The sequence below is a fragment of the Rhamphochromis longiceps genome, linkage group LG12 (assembly GCF_057381845.1).
Source record: "Rhamphochromis longiceps isolate RC_006_pf linkage group LG12, R_longiceps_female_GT1.1, whole genome shotgun sequence".
NCBI lineage: Eukaryota > Metazoa > Chordata > Actinopteri > Cichliformes > Cichlidae > Rhamphochromis > Rhamphochromis longiceps.
Window position 1 is genome coordinate 25,061,474 of NC_140568.1, and position 16,442 is coordinate 25,077,915.

The 16,442-nt window shown below is 37.4% G+C and overlaps 1 protein-coding gene across 4 annotated transcripts in view; it reads left to right on the plus strand.

Annotated features, from left to right (window-relative positions):
* The window catches only part of edil3a (EGF like and discoidin domains 3a), a 126,469-nt gene extending 117,254 nt beyond the window's left edge, over positions 1-9,215 (plus strand). For all 4 annotated transcript variants that reach the window (XM_085425309.1, XM_085425311.1, XM_085425312.1 and 1 more), the window contains one exon: positions 6,267-9,215. In XM_085425309.1, the coding sequence (XP_085281435.1) occupies positions 6,267-6,416 (150 nt within the window). In that variant the 3' untranslated portion in view covers positions 6,417-9,215. The remainder of the gene's footprint in view (positions 1-6,266) is intronic.
* Positions 9,216-16,442: the final 7,227 nt, after the last annotated feature.

Consider the following 16,442-nt stretch of genomic DNA (forward strand, 5'->3'; position numbering starts at 1 on the left):
AAAACACTGCCACATTGTTAAGTGTTTCAGTTATCCGTGGCACAATTATTAACACTTGGCTTCACCTGTCAGTTGCCAACTCCTTTATTGTCACTGTCACTTCTGCAAGTCACGCATGGCAGGTTGGGCTTGTTTATACTCAGCTACGCATAGTTTGTTTTCTTCTTCTTCCCTTAGAAAACAAATAAAAACTGTCATTTGTCTTCTGCTTAATAGATTCTAATTCCAGTTACAGTAATAACAGGTTCTGCCACTGTTCTAACTCAAGTACAAAGCATATCGATCAATCTGTCCATCCATCCATCCAGCCATCCAAATATCCATTTTCTTAACCGTTTATTAAATTCAGGGTCATTGCACGCCTGCAGTCCATCTTAGCTGTCACTGGACAAAAGCAAGAACAAAGGCAGTAATAATAAGTAATTACAGATTGTATATTTAGTAATCTTTTATTAATAACAAAACTCCAAAGATGCTTGAAACTGCCTTAATTTTTTTAAACAATGCCTTTCCCTGTTTTGCTGTGGAATCATATCCATCCATCCATCCATTTTCCTCTGTTCATCCGGGTCAGGTCGTAGAAGCAGGAGCCCAAGCAGAAAAGTCCAGACCTCCCTCTCGCTGGCCAACTCCTCCAGTTTGGCCCAGGGAACACCAAGGTGTCCCCTTGGAGAGATATAATATAATATATATATATATGTGTGTGTATGTATGTATAATATAATATAATCTCTCCAGCGTGTCCTGGGTCTGCCCCGGGGACATGTCCAGAACAACTTACCTTACCTCACCTCATCTCACCTCACCCAGGAGGGAGCCCAAGGGGCCCTAACCACTTCAACTGGCCCTTTTCAATGTGGAGGAGTCGAAGCTCTGCTCCGAACTCCTCACCTTATCTCTAAGGGAGAGGCCAGCCACCATTCGGAAAAAGCTCTTTTCTGCCATTAGCATCTGCGATGTCGTTCCTTCGGTCAGTACCCAAAGCTCGTGACCATAGGCGAGGGTAGGGATGTAGATTGACCAGTAAATCAAGAGCTTCGCTTTTACAATCAGCTTTCTCCTCACCACGACAGACCAGTACAGTGTGTGCATCACTGTAGCCATAGGATTGTTATTTGATCTCCCGCTCCCTTCTCCCCTCACTCTAGAATATGATCCCGAGGTACTTGAGTTCCTGTCCCAAATGGAGTTTGTCTATGAACTGGAGTGGGCACTAAACCCTTTTCCACCTGAGAACCATGGCCTCACACTTGGAGGTGCTGATTCTCATTCTCATGTGAATGAGGTGGCGAGGCCACTGCCTGATGACGCTTGGCTATGCCTAGAAAGTCTGTCCATAAAAATTATGAACAGAATGGGTAACAAAGAGTCCAACATACTGTCGGCTGTGCGGACCAAGCGCTTGCAACAGTTGTATAAGGATCAAATATCTAGTCGGTACCTCTCAGCCTTATGCACTAGCTCAGGCTGTTTCCCCACCAGAGAGGTGAGGTTCAGTGCCCCAGTTGCTAGTCTCGGGACCCGGGGAGTTGTCCTCCAGGGTGTCCACCCCCAGGTGGTGGACCTACAGGAGGGTGGGCCTGTCTCCCTTCCTCGGGCTGTGCCCGGCCAGGCCCCGTGAACTAAGGTCTGGCCACCAAGAGCTCACCTCCGGGCACCCTCCCTGGGCCTGGAAGTAAAATTGCAAGTTTTGTACATTTTTATGCAAAATTTTCTATGTTAGACAAACTGATCAGCATAGGAAAAAAAAAATCATAAAACCTGTTAAATAACTGGAATTTGGAAATCTGAATCTTTATGTGTGTTTACAGTATGCAAACCTAATGATAACATGCTGTTTATACATTTTTCAGAGACTTCCTTTTCTTGCTCTTGAGAAATGATCCAGCTTTCCTTTAGTTTGCATCAGTCTTTTACATCAGTTTTAGATGTGTTTAACTATGCCAAGTGATTCAAAATTGCATCTTTATGTCTTTCCCGTCTCTGAATGACTTGAAACACTGGAGGGTGTTTGCCATTATCCTGTTGATGTGGAGGAAATCTTCAACACCTTCCCATCCCCCATCTTTTTTTTGTTTTCCTCCACACATTATTTGTCCTTTTATTGTGATTCTTCACATACCCTGTTCCAAAGAGTAGATTTATATACATTGTGTGCGACCTGGCATGTCCCTGGATAGTCTGGCAGACATCTCTGTCATATTTCGATCAGCTGCTGGCTTTATGGCCTCCCTCTTCTGCCTTTTATAACGTGCTACCTAAAGTCACAGTGAGACTCCTGCATGTGACACATTTCTCAGGTTGAAATAATGTTGTCAAATACTAAAAAAGTTGAAAGAAATGCCCACAGAATTGTTTAGAAATGTTGTTCTTGAAGAATCAGCACTGTTGATCAATTAATACTCGTTTTGTGAAACGCATTTATTGTACTACAGTATGAACAATAATTGCCAAATACCACAGAAAATGTAACATTAAACCTCCTGAAATAAATGGGACACTTCTATGCAAGAGCACGTACCAAATTACGCCAGTCAAATTCATTCCTAAGTAATAAGGTTGGTCCGTCTGATGTCTTGATGCTTGTGTTGACTGTGGACTGTACAGTCACTAACAAAGACCAGAAAGTGAAGTATTTCTTCATAAATGTATCTGGTACCAAAATACAACCCTAAGCTGTTGCATACTCTCTTTTCTGACAGTATATTTTTGTTTCTCCTAACTGAAAGGCAACGACCGAGAGGCAAGATGGGAACAGAGTTCAGGAAAAGTTCATTCCAAATGCTCTATAAAATTCACATATGTTTAATCTTGTGTAGTCTTCTTGTTGAAAACCAGAGGAATCATAAAAAATGTGTTATTGTACAACTTTTGGATCGTTATCATCCTGAAAAAGCAAAATAAGTGATTAAATTCGGATGCAGATGGAAAATGACTTATGTGATTGACTCATTAGACAGAAACTGTGTAAATCTGTTACACATTGAAGCACGGAACAATAGACAAAAGGAAACCTAAAATATAATGCTTTTATTTTTTTTTAAGCACTCAAAAACAGCAGAACAAAGAGACGGAAAAGACTAGGAAACTGACAGAGAGCAGGATTCCATGTGATGTTGTTTGCACCAGATACAAACCTTGTCTGACTACAGTCTAAGCTCTGTGCTACAATATAGATGAGAAAGAGAGGGGAAGAGAATGGGTTTCACTGAAGGAGGAAAATGATAAAAAAGAATGTAGAATGAAAAGGTGACCCAAAAATAAGGAAAGTAATGAAAGAGTACACCTGTCACCTTCAGCTTATGTTCCCATTAAGAGTAACTCACACAGGAGCCAGAAAATGAAAACCATAGGGGCAGACATGCTAACTAAAGAATTAGTCAGAGACGAGTTAATCGAAACGCACCTGGTTAGAAGAGAAATAAGAGGTTTGATTGTCACGCCATTGTGCATTGATTGCAGACCATAATGTCTTATATGTCCATCTGTAAATAGATACCAAGTGAGTCATGAGAGTATCTGATATTTTAAGCCATGATTTATACAATAGCTTTCTCTGTAATTTGAGCAGTATAGTATCGTTCATGCAATATTGTATTGCATGAACTTTGAATGCAAAGCTCCTCTAGCAGCGTCCGAGAAATAAACTGAGGTGATGAAAATAAGAAAATAAGAATAGCATACCTCGTTAAACATTGTTAGTGCAGATGCTATATAATTATGTATAATTAATAGTAGCCTAAACCTTTTGTTGCATTTTCTTTGACAGTAACTACTTCTAAAAAATGCTGTAGATGGATAAACTCAGTATTTATTGAAATGTAAGAAAAGAACAATAAATAAATTTCAGCTTTTCAATTTTTCACATTTAGTTCTGTCCTCTTTTTCTTGCATTTGTTTGTCATGATTATCAAATTTTTGAGTTGTGCTATTTGGAAAATAAAAAGATTCAGAGTTTTTACATTGTACAGTTACCATTGCAATTTTCTTTGATCTGACAATACTTACCTCATTTTCTTTATTTCATTTTCACTCTCACGTATTTCCTGCCCATTTGATCAGATCCCCCTGCCCTCGTTAGTATCAACCATATCCAGTAACCCTCTTCTCCTGTGTTCCTTTTCCCCTGTGGCAGCTAAACTCAGTGTTTTTGTGTCTCACATTCCAGCTGTTTCTCCTCACATTCTCCTTGTAGTCATTAGATTGTACTGTTGTGTTATTGATACTGCTGTTGTGTAGCACTTTTTTTGGGTGGGATACAGCCAGATTTATTTGGACTGTGTAGCAAACTTTGTTGCAAGTAAAGACCTTCTTATTCAAGCTGTCTGAGAGTGACTCATGCATTTGAGTCGCATCTGTTGGGATCCTCGTTACGGTTCCCAGTTGACTTGACAATCTTAGACTTTATACATAATGGTTTCGAAGCGACAGTTCCCCCATGTCTAATATGACAATGATTCGCATTCGTTCTCTGTGTTGCGTAATTTATATTGTGTACTTTGATTGCACAGTTATTTTCTCATGTTGCCACTATACCGGTGAACAAGAAAGCACTTTGCCTCGTGTTTTTCTATGCATAATTTGTCCTATTCAAAGTTATACTGGCTTGCCTAAAACAATCGGCTTTTCATCCTTTTCATTTAAGATTATTTTACCCGATTGACTAGAAAACAATTCTGCGCTTATGTTTGATGAGGACATTTGGATGTGCAGAGGACATTTATACAAAACCGAAGCTGGTGCTTAATACTTAAATCTTCAAATCTCCTCTCTGGCCTGGTGTTTTAGAAAACACTGTACAGTCTGTGAATATTTGGTTGAATCACACAGTCTGAACTGTTTTTTTTTTCTCCAAAATTCTTAATGCCACTATGAATATTTGAAAGGGGATTAGATGAGTATTTACTCAAAAGATGTGAAGCCCCATTTCTAGCACCTGCTTGGATTTAGCCCACTGATTTTTTCATTCCACACAACACCGAATCCCATTTCATCCCAATTACGCAGGCATAATCATATCTGTTTAATTGAAATGATCATATTCGTCAATGAAGCACTCCCTGTAGATGCATTTCTCCTTAATATACTTCATTGTACAGTCTATTAAACACACACCAAAGCTTGTAATAATTAACAACAGAGCATGCATACCAGTGTGACAATTATAGTTGTTTGTAATAGCTGGTCAGTCACTGACCTGTTTATTTATGGTTCACCTTAAAGTTCTTAATTTTCATTGAATCTCTATGAAATTATATTTTCCCAAAACTAGGGTGATATGGTCTGCAAAAAAAAATCATCTCTCAACAAAAAAATGTGAATTAGACAAAAAGAGACATGCAGATCTACTGATGTATCAACAACTGTAACCAAAACTTTGCGTTTCTATCAATGTTAACAAAATCCCCAGCACCACTGGCTGCAGAAACTATGTTCTCTTTGGAATTTTAGATTCAATGAAATGTGTATTTTTTTAAAGACCACTTTAAAAAAAATTACAAGAAGAAACGAGGGGTAGTTCGAGACTTTTGCACACTGTCATATGAATGATGGTGACTATATGAGGAGTAGGCGTGTTCATTAATATCTATCAGAATGCATATTATTCTCTAGCACAACATGTAATGACTTTTATGGAGCCAATATTGAAGAAAACTGCAGGGCTTTTTTTAAAATAACATTATGCCAAAGCCAAAGTGAAGAATTCAAGACTGTGTGGCAAAACTGAAGGAAAACAGCACCAACAAGCCTGAGGTGCAGGTTACTTAACAACATTCAGTAAGGAGGAGAAACAGCAGCTGATGTTTTTGACTAATTATGAAGGTGGCACTTCCAGCTGTGCCACTCTAACAATGCGCAATCTTCCCCAGGGGGGAAACTGTTGATATGTTTGCATAGTGCATAAAAGAAACCACGAATAGGACTGAGTTGTGGGAATGTTCTCTTTCTGGTCATGTTTAGATTGAAATTCTTATTGGCTGCACTTCATTCATTACCAGTTCAAGCATGAGGTCTTCAAGGTAACAGTCTGTAGAAATCAAATGAGAAATGCACCAAGAACGTTTTGCAACCCCCTACCGAAAATACTTTTGGTTGTATGTGTGCGTGATTTCTCTCTTTGTCTTCACACATGACGCACGTTGAAGCATGTGGCTAGAATATTGGACATGAATATTGCATTTCAATTCTTTCCATGGGGATTTGTTTTTGCAGAAACAATCGAGTCAACTAACCATTAACAGCCATTCATGTTGTCATTTTTCCAGGTATTCCAAGGGAACTTTGACAACGACACACACAGAAAGAACGTGATAGACCCGCCTATCTACGCTCGGTTCATTCGGATCCTTCCCTGGTCGTGGTATGGCAGGATCACTTTGCGTGTAGAAATACTCGGATGCACAGAGGAAGAGTAAACCCTTTCCTTCATCTTTCTGCCCATCGCCCCTTGTCCCTTGGCATACTGGAGTGTCTCACAAAGTACTTCAGAAATAAACTGTGCAACCTGTAAAAAGAAATTGATTTCCAATGGATTTTTCAAGAGTATGCGTTGGTTGTGATGGGTTGCTGTTTGTTCTTTTGTACAATGATTTAAAACCTGCCCCTGCCCCTGTTTGTCCTTTTGTTTTTCCTATTTAAAGCGTGATCTTTGTCTTTTTATTCCTCTCAAGATTTGCCATCCTGTTTGGAATGAACTTCTATAATATATATATGGGAGGGGTGGGTTTGGGGGTGGTGTCAGAAAGGGAGTCTCCCTGTGGTTTTAACTTGTTGCCATAGAAGCTATTGTACAGTGTCACTTTTTAACAAATGTGTGAAATCTGTCTGTTGTGCTTCATTGGACATGATTAACCAGCTTCATGCCATGACTAAACTGTCTAAATGATCATGTAGATGACATGTTATCTCATCATCAAATGTGTTTTTACTTTGAATACAGCACCTCCTCAAGCCATGCCTTTTCCCTAATGGACACTGGCATTACATCATCAATCAAAACACTGCTAAAGCTCTTGTATTATATGTAAAAGACTAAGAAATTGCATGGTGCGTGAACTATAAATATATATTATGAGAAATCATTTAAAACCTCCAGCCCTGAAAGCAAATGGATTTGATTTAGAGACCTATTTTTATGTGCATTTTTAAATAGTTCTGAAACATTACAACACACTGCAAAAGCTTAATAAAGATGACTGATATGTGAGACAAAAAGCAAGCGCTGCAGTTTAAAGTGGTTCTGCAGCACTGACACTGAGGCTTATAAGGTTGTATGTAGTTGAAATGTTAGCTCACATTTTTTTTAACATTCGATTATTGCTAGATGTAAGATTATTTGCTATTATTGTTTGTTTGCCATTTTGCATTTATTTTATTTTGTTTGGTTTTTCAGTCTCAGCTGTTAGATTCACAACATGTTTTTAATGTCCTCGTGTTGTCTTGGAGATCTAAGTCAAATCAATTAAAAAAGCTCAGGATAGATGTTATCCATATTAACCCACAGCGCATATTTTTGGCCTCCTAGTTGAAGATTTCTGTGTTATTATTTAAAGAAAATACCACATGAGTGAAAGCAATTATTGAAAACATCCATATATGCATAACTCAAACGCTGAAAGCAGTTTCTTAATATCCTTAATTTCTTTGGCTTGATAAGTGAAAACCTTTAATTAATTTCCTCATTTTCAAAAGACAGGAAAATTGCTCATATTACTATCGTCATCTCAGACCTACAATGACCAGAGTGACAGAACAGAGCTGTAAATTAATTATGGAAATGGAATAATAAGCTTTTATTAAAATACTGGATTAAAGTATAGGAATAAAATATTAAAATGCTTATATGTGTTTCCACTGTTGCTCTCTGCATTTTCAAATGGTTGCAGGTTGCTAAACATATTTAAAGACTTGCAGTTTTTACTGTATGGCTTCTCTTGTTGGCTACATCTGCAGTAAATGAACAGCAATGTTTAGCCAGTTAAATAAATGGAAGCAAACAAACCCTGAGGTATTGCAGTAGTGTCAGAGCTTGTGGGCCTGTATCGGACCTGGATTGCTCAAGGGTTTTCCACTCTTGGCTAGTTTTTCCAAAGCTCTCTAGTGCAACAATAAAATCCAAAAGGAGCCACTTCCGCTTTGATACTCCATGTTTCACTTCAGCCTTGTCAGCTTTCAGGCCCATAACAAACCCTTCATTTTATATTTTCAGAATCTAGTTCTGAAAAAGAAAGTGAGAAATTTACAGGAATTCTGTACTGAAATAACTGCATCAGCCTTTAACAGATATTTTGATGGCATGAATGAATAAAAATAAAAATCCTCTAACATTATTTTTTAACTTAATTCTGCAATGTGAAATGATGAAAAGTACAGAAAGACATCATGAATGCTTCTAGACAAAAGGTAAAAAGTCTGAAATTAAAAAAACAAAACCTAACAATGAAGTTACCTAACAACCAAGCATAGGCAGTAGTGTAGGTTTGGTAAATGGCAGTGTGATATGATACAGTATGCTATAATGGACCGGATGTGTGTTAAGATGTTATTTAAGTGTTACGTATTTGTGTAAGTAACATCGAAAGTCTGCTGTAGATTACCTATGTGTTTCTTTTTCTTTGTCTTTGGAGTGAACTGGTGACTCCATTGACACTTCATAGGTTCATGATCACAGGACACACATAAGTATACGAGTATCTCTTGTATATTTTACATATTCTCTGTGATTCTTTATCGACAAGTATCAAGTATTTCCAAGATCTGCTCCAGTTTGTCTTTGTAGTTAATTTGTCGTGAGCATTTATGACAAAGCAGGTGTGCTGCAAAGCTTTGTGGAATTTTGCATGATGATTTGAAGCGTACAGTACAACAAGGATGTCCACAGGCACATTGTGTTCTTGCATATCATAAAGATCTAATAGCCTTTACTTTGTATTCACCATCAGTTGTCTTGTGCATTGTAAAACTGAAGCATCTCACGGGTCCAAATGGGGAAAAAAATAGAAACTCATCATGTCTTTGTATTTCAGTGTCAACTGTTCACATATTATTTCTTACTTCCTCAATCTCACTGTCACCCACTATCTAGAAAATGTACCCATCATAATAATAGTTAGGTTCAAGCCTGCAGAGGAGAATCTAAAACTCTGTACAGTGGAAAAAAAAAGACATTGCTTCAAAACAAAAAGTTCTTTCAGTTTGACAAATAAAAACATATCTGTGAAAATGATACGTTTGCTTTGTGTTTTTTGAAATCTTTGATGCCATTGATATTACTTTAGTAGGAAACATAATAGCTTCAAAAAAGAGTTTCCCACCTTTCTAAAGGCTGGGAACGCAGCATCCACACAGTGGAGCACACAAGTATTTCAAAGAGAGAAAGTTATCTTTGCTTTTTATGTTTTCTTTTTCATTTTAGCATCATAAGTCTTTTGCTGTTTCACTGTTGTTACAAAATTAGTTCAATTTCAAACTTCTTTCAATAGCCACAGCGCAACAGCCTTTTTTCCCAGGATGTGTGCTATTTCACAAAGACACACACATACAATGAGTTATACAGTGAGTACCCCTTATGTCAAGGATAAGACTAAATACCTATGTGGAAAATAAAGATTTGTTAGTGTAATTGTCAGCTGTGAATGGACTGGTTTATGATTTGTGACAAACAATTAAGTCTCAAGGTTCAACAAACTGCATACATACAATCCCATTAAATAAAAACCCAATCACTAACTGAGTGTACAATATATATCCAGGCTTTTTGATGCCATTTTAGCTAAAAACAATGAAATATTATTATTATATTATATCATTAGTTATAATTTAATGTTTTTGGAAATGCTTTTTTGCTTTCAGTAATACATTCATGTTTGGTCACTATGTAGCCAGTATTCCTGTATTAGTATTAATAGCAACCTCTTGCATAGTCTGCAAATAGGGAAACAATTCAAATGCTTACCAGCACAAACATTACGAATTCTTAGGATATTTAAACAAGGCATATTCCAGGCAACTACTTTTCCATTTCATTGAAATCCAAGAAAAAAAGTTAGACCAGTCGATTTGTCAGAAAACTCTAAGAAAACACTGACATTGAGCAAAAAAAAACTCTACATGGATACCAATTAACTGGTAGTATCTAATATTATGGTACAAAACAATTATTAGTAACAAAAAAAATAAATTGCAGTAACAAGTTACAATGGGTATGACATGAAGCTGCTGAGCTAGCTGTTTCCATCCTCAGTGTTCAGTTTACAGTAATGGATTGGATTTATATAGCGCTTTTCAAGGCAACCAAAGCGCTTTTCAATGCCACTATTCATTCATTCTCACATTCACACACTGGTGGAGGCAGCTACAGTTGTAGCCACTGCTGCCCTGGGGCAGACTGACAGAAGCGAGGCTGCCATATTGCGCCATCAGCCCCTCTGGCCATCACCAGTAGGCAGTAAGGTAAAGTGTCTTGCCCAAGGACACAACGACCAGGACAGAGAGCCCAGGAATCAAACCGGCGACCTTCCGGTTACAGATACGCTTCCCAACCCCTGAGCCACGGTCGCCCCAGTACAATCATTGCACCTATTCGTCCAATTTTTGGCATTTGCTGTTTTCGTTGTACCAGCAGCTACAGTTTTGGAGGAATGTTTCAGAGTTGACACCAGCTGACAGTAGCAGTACAAACTTTGATCACTCCCACTCAGCATGCAGCAGCAACAAATGCAGCACCACAATCACAGAGCTACCCGAGCGGCATAAGACCAGCACATCCATGAGTAACATGGTAATCATTAGTGAAGACCTTGTGCTGCTATATGGCCATAAAAATCATCGACAGACATCAGTATTAAAAGCATCATCCTTTTTTCTTTGCCAAGGTTGATGACTTTGACTGGATTTTTCATACCTTATAGAATTTTACAGTTTAAAAATACTTGTTGTAATTTGTGATGCCTCCATTTAAACCAAAGAATAATTATGTTTCTGCTCCCATTTCTTGTCCTCTGTTGCCTTGCTGTTTCCTGAAAGAAACATGTGCATTGGACCTACTCATGCTATTTGTTATATTACGACTAAGCAGCAAGTTGCACCTGTGACGTTAGTAGAATAGTGGCACCCTCATCAGTTCTGCTCGTTTCCAACCCCCCACTAATTTGCACTGCTCTTTGCAGACTGCATTGTTCATTGCTGATATGAGCTGACTGCCTTGGTGTTCCTAAATTCGTGCATTGTCCTTAGATCTCACACAGAATTTCTTTGGTGTTTATTTTTTCGATTACAACCTCGCAGTAATTTACCATGCATGCCAGATCTGACCCTATGTTTCATTGATTTACTGTGACATGCGATGGCCATTCTGTGCCTCCCTGAGGTTAGTGCCACAGTTGTGGCAGCTTATCAAAATGAGAGTTACAGGGCTAACACAGTGCAGGCAAAAGTCCACTAATGCTTCTGCTATGGAAGTGTCAGTCCAGTTTAATGTAATTGGCTTGTAAACCTAGGTGACTGAAGCTATAGGGCAATTAAAAAGTGATATGAAAAGGGGAAAAAATCAGTTTAGTCGAAGACCCTTAAAGATTTTACATTTAAATTAGGAAGGGTCACGTTAAGGAAGATTGTGCATGCAACATTCCATCTAATCTACCTTAGATGTAATGTGAATACATATTATGGTGATCATTTATTGCATAAAAAGTTCAAGAAGTCAAACATTTTGTTTGATATATGGAATTTCCCATGTTGGGTCTGTCAGTAAATGCAACATGAGGTGAGCACTGTGACTCTGGACCACAAGAAGTTGTTGTTCCACTTGCAATAAAGAAATGTTCTGCAAGAGCCCTGGATCGATCCTGGTTTTGGATGTTGGAAGACATTTACATTATGAATCAAAGTTGCTGTTCACTTGACTGGCAAAGCAATTTCCCTGTGCAGTCGTGTTTTTATCCATCTGTTGGTTTAATTTTCACATCATGTGTTTTTAATTTCTTGTTCTCTTACTTCCCACCTTAGTAATCAAAGCAATTCTTGTTTTTCTCTCCATTTTATGTCAAACAGCTGTTGTTTTTAAAGGCTCTGTAATAAAGCAGAAAATTGTTTGCCATTTTAGTTTCAGCATTTGTGTTCGTGTTTGGACTCGTCTTTGTTGTCTTGACCTTTTATTCTATTTGCAGTTTCACGTCTCTTATCTTCTCCCAAGCAAGGAGCCTTAATCTATTACTGTGATCAAAAAGCAAGTCATATTTACTCTGGTGGCCCCATGATTGAATTTAGCTTTACAAACTGAAATAGCTTAACAGATTAAAGGATCACGAAACCTTATAAACCTGAGGTAGAAGGAGGCATCCTAATTAACAAAAGGCCTTGTGTAAAAAATAATTAAATTTCACTAAGTTAAACATATATAAACAGGTAATCCTATAGTATGTTTTAAAAGTACCTACAGGTAAAACATTATCCAGTGCAGTGCATAACAGAAAGCACATGTAGATACTGTATGTGATAACACTAAATAGAGATCAGAGGAATAAATTGTTAATAAAACAGTATTTCTCCACTTCAAGTACTTTACGAACACCGAACTCTGGAGAGGAAATTGAGTTAAATATCTTACTCCACCATCACAGGACTCAATATCAAATATGTACAAGCTCTTGTCACGATTCATTTCAAGCACTTTATTCAAGCATGGTGTTGCATAGCCTTAGAAATATCAAGAGTCCTATATAACGATTCAACATGTCTATTTTTAAAAAGCCATGCTGAAAGAATGAGGAATAAAATGTTTAGTGTGAGTGGAGTGTAATGTGTAGTCGCTCTTACTGCCTGTCTATAGAATTTGCAAAAAGCTATTTGTAGGAAAGTCGAGATTAGGACTTGTTCCAATCAGGAGTGTGTCCACCCCTCTGTTGCAGAATGCTACATTATAATGTGAGCAAAAATGACAGGTTTTGGATCACATTAAATACTCTGCTGCTGTTCTCGTGTAAAACTGACTAACGGAGCTGCAACAGTAAAATGTTTAACAAGAACTACTTCAGACAGCATAGAAAAACCTCAGAAATACAAAAAGATTTTTATTTTTTAGGGATAAAAATGTTTCAATCTTCAATTATTTTAATTAAGCCAGATAGCAAACAAATGATTCTGATTCTTTTGACAGAATTATCTTAACTTCTACTTTTACTTACTCTCGTACTGCATCTACTTTCTCCTTTGACAGCATCACACATCAAGGTACCGTGTAAAAGTCTTGAGCTGTCCCGCATTTCTTTATATTTTACTTACAAGAATCAGTTCTCACGAGCAATACTTCTCTCAAGCAGTCAGTATTTTGTCTACACATAATAGACAATGTAGCAAATAACCGATTTAAAAAGTACCTTTAGGCACTTTGTTCCCATTTCTTTAGTTGAATCTATAAAAAAAGACATAAAATAATATTTTTGCATCAACAAGGTGATTCCTGAAGAGGTATTAGCCAAAAAAATGGCATATCTTGACATGGTGTGCAGTATGTTTTTAAAAAATTTGAGGAAACTGAAAAAGAGCAGGACAAAGGGTGTGAGAGAAGTGTGAGGTCGAAAAAATCTGCAGGAAATGGACAATATCTGAAGGCCATGTGCTTAAAGAAATTACTAGAAAGCTTAATAAGAAAGCCTGTTGACTTTATAAGCTTGTTAGAATTACACACTCTCTGCATTTATCTTGTATGCTAAATTAAATTTATCTTTGCACACATTTTAATAAATAGTTACATATATTTCTCACTTTTCAGCAAAATAAAAAGAAAATAGAGTTGGCCAGTAAAGTACATTTCCCCAACCCTAAACAATTACATCATTAAATGTTCTGATTTAATTATGTGTAAGCTTTTTTTTTTCTCAGCAAAATATTCTGATTTGGGTTCAAGTACGAACCTTGTTAATGTTATTTGATCTTTGTTTTCATGGTTCGAATAACACGTGAAGTTATGGAGCAGACATGGTTAAAACAAACAGTGACTATCGGTTAGAAACAAGAAATAAGCAGTGATAAGTAATTCAGTGATCTTACATATTTTTCTTACCTCACTTGTGAAAGCTTTTGTGATTTATCTCATCATCCCTTATCCAGAGCATTTTGTATCTGGAGCACTACAGTACATAGAGTGTTTGAGCTATATATAGTGTCACTTATCATATGGAATAAATTTATCTGCATGCCGTGTTGTTTGTCGCAATGAATATTGAGGACATATGAGTTTCAAGTGCACTGTGATATCTCTCTTGTTATCTTGTTTGTGCAGTCTTTGGGGAGTTTTTGGCAGAACTGGGCCACACTTGTGTGGACTGTTCACTTCTCTAATGACAATGAAGCAAATGTTATTTTTGGTTCAGTTTTAAAAACCTGTAGTGCATTCAAGAGGGACAGAAATTGTGACTAATAAGCTCCTAAAAGCATTAAACTATCTTTTTCCCCCTGTTTTTGAGGTCATCTTGAATGCCTCCTTACACAGCGAGTGTAGCGAGTCGCATTGAGGTTAATAAAACAGCTCCTGTTTCTGTGAGAAGTCACATGACTGAAAACAGTGAAAGTAGGCAACACATAGGGAGATTAGAGGTTCTCGGACAGGACCAGTGTTCCAAAGCACCAGAGTTTATTACTTTGTATGTATAACCTTCTCACAAAGGTAGAGCGAATCCCTGGGAATTTTTACAACTGCTGGCATTGGTTGTTATTAGATTTGGTTACTTTAACAAGTCAGGCGCAATGCATTTACATTTCAAAACAGTATGTATGTGAGTACACACTGAAAATGAATCAAATGAATATTGACTTCATATTGCTCCTCCAATTTCTGGTTTTAAGCTGGTTCAAAGCAACAATAGGTGGATTGGTTTTATTATGTTGTAAATAAGGTGACAGATTTCAGGGCCAATACTAAAAAATATAGGATTTTAACTGTGTCTTAGTAATAAAAGAACTTTATTATAATGCCTATTATATGCCCCATTGTTATTCACAGTGTTTTGGGAACAGGTGTATTAATGTGGAATGTTATGACATAAGATAACATTATACCATATATATTTATCACCTATAACCCCACCCCCCACCCCACTGCCACAGTGTCATCATAAACTTTCTTTGGTTACTCCCTAGTGGTTAAAAAATATTCTCTCTCTAGAGTCAAGTTTAAAGTTTTAAATGAAACTTAATTACATGCAAAGTTGGGCTTGATGACAGATCAGAGAATAGAAGCACTGTCTACTTGCTGACATACACAGACTTTCCAGCAGTCTGGGATGATATTAGTCCAACAGTGCATTTTGTTTTACTTACACAGCTTTACCTTTATTTAAAATTAAGATGGAAATGCCTAAAGGGTATTCATTGCATTCTGAAGCAGTAAAGGATCTAAAGGACTAGAAAGTGAAAGAAAAGAATACAAATGGAATAGTTACTGTTAAAAATAGATTAGGACTGTTTTCTTCTTCACTATCCACATTTTCTTCTAGAATGAGATAAAGATGAAGGAGAAACTGTATTACTCTGGCTTTACATCAGTAGAAATAGCCTGGAATAATCTAAATCCTCTTCCTAAGGTGATTTTTTGTTGTTGTTGTTGTCTGTTCTTTAAGATTATGGCATTCTTGTGGTGTCTTGTCTTATATCGCTAGCTAGTCAGATATTCTGATCTTAGAAGCTTAAGAAAAATCAAAGCTTGAATGGGAGATGAGGAAGAATAGCACTGGGTGAGTAAGTGATAATGTGACCAGTTGAAGGAGGTGACAAAAACTTTGCAGCAGTCTATGAAAGATACATGAGCCAAGCTCCCATGAGCCTCCAGTCCACGTTAAGAGGAACGTGTGAGTCCAGTGCCTTTGAGAGTCACCTTTCTCAAAACTTGCACAAAGCTGTATATACAAAACTTAAAACTTGAGCAGAGATGTGCTCTTACTGTAGGCAGTGTTTAAAGTTCGGAGAGTAAACTGAGTAAACTGGACCTGAATAGACCTGAACTATCAGTTCTCTCTACTTATATAAGACTTGTTACAGTCACAAATGCTTATTTTAAGCATTGTCCTAACCAAAATATCTATTCTGATGTGGCTCTACTTTTTTTTAATTTTAATTTGTTTTTAGCTCACTGCTGTATTTTCAAATACGGAAGTAATTCAAGCATAGTGTTTATGCTCATATTTCCTCCACATAAAGGTTGTACACTCCACCTCTCATTTAGTCTCTCTCCTCATAGCGCCAGCTATCCCTACGCAGCTATCCAAAACTTCAGCTCCTTCCACAGAATTTGTATATGATTGATATCTGGAGATTGGCTACGCTACTCCATAATGTGCATCTTCTTTAGCTGCTCTTTTGTTGCTTTGGCAGTATGTTTTGGGTCTGTCTTGCTGTACGACCCATCCATGACACACTTTCAGTGTTCTGGCCGAAGGAACAAGGCC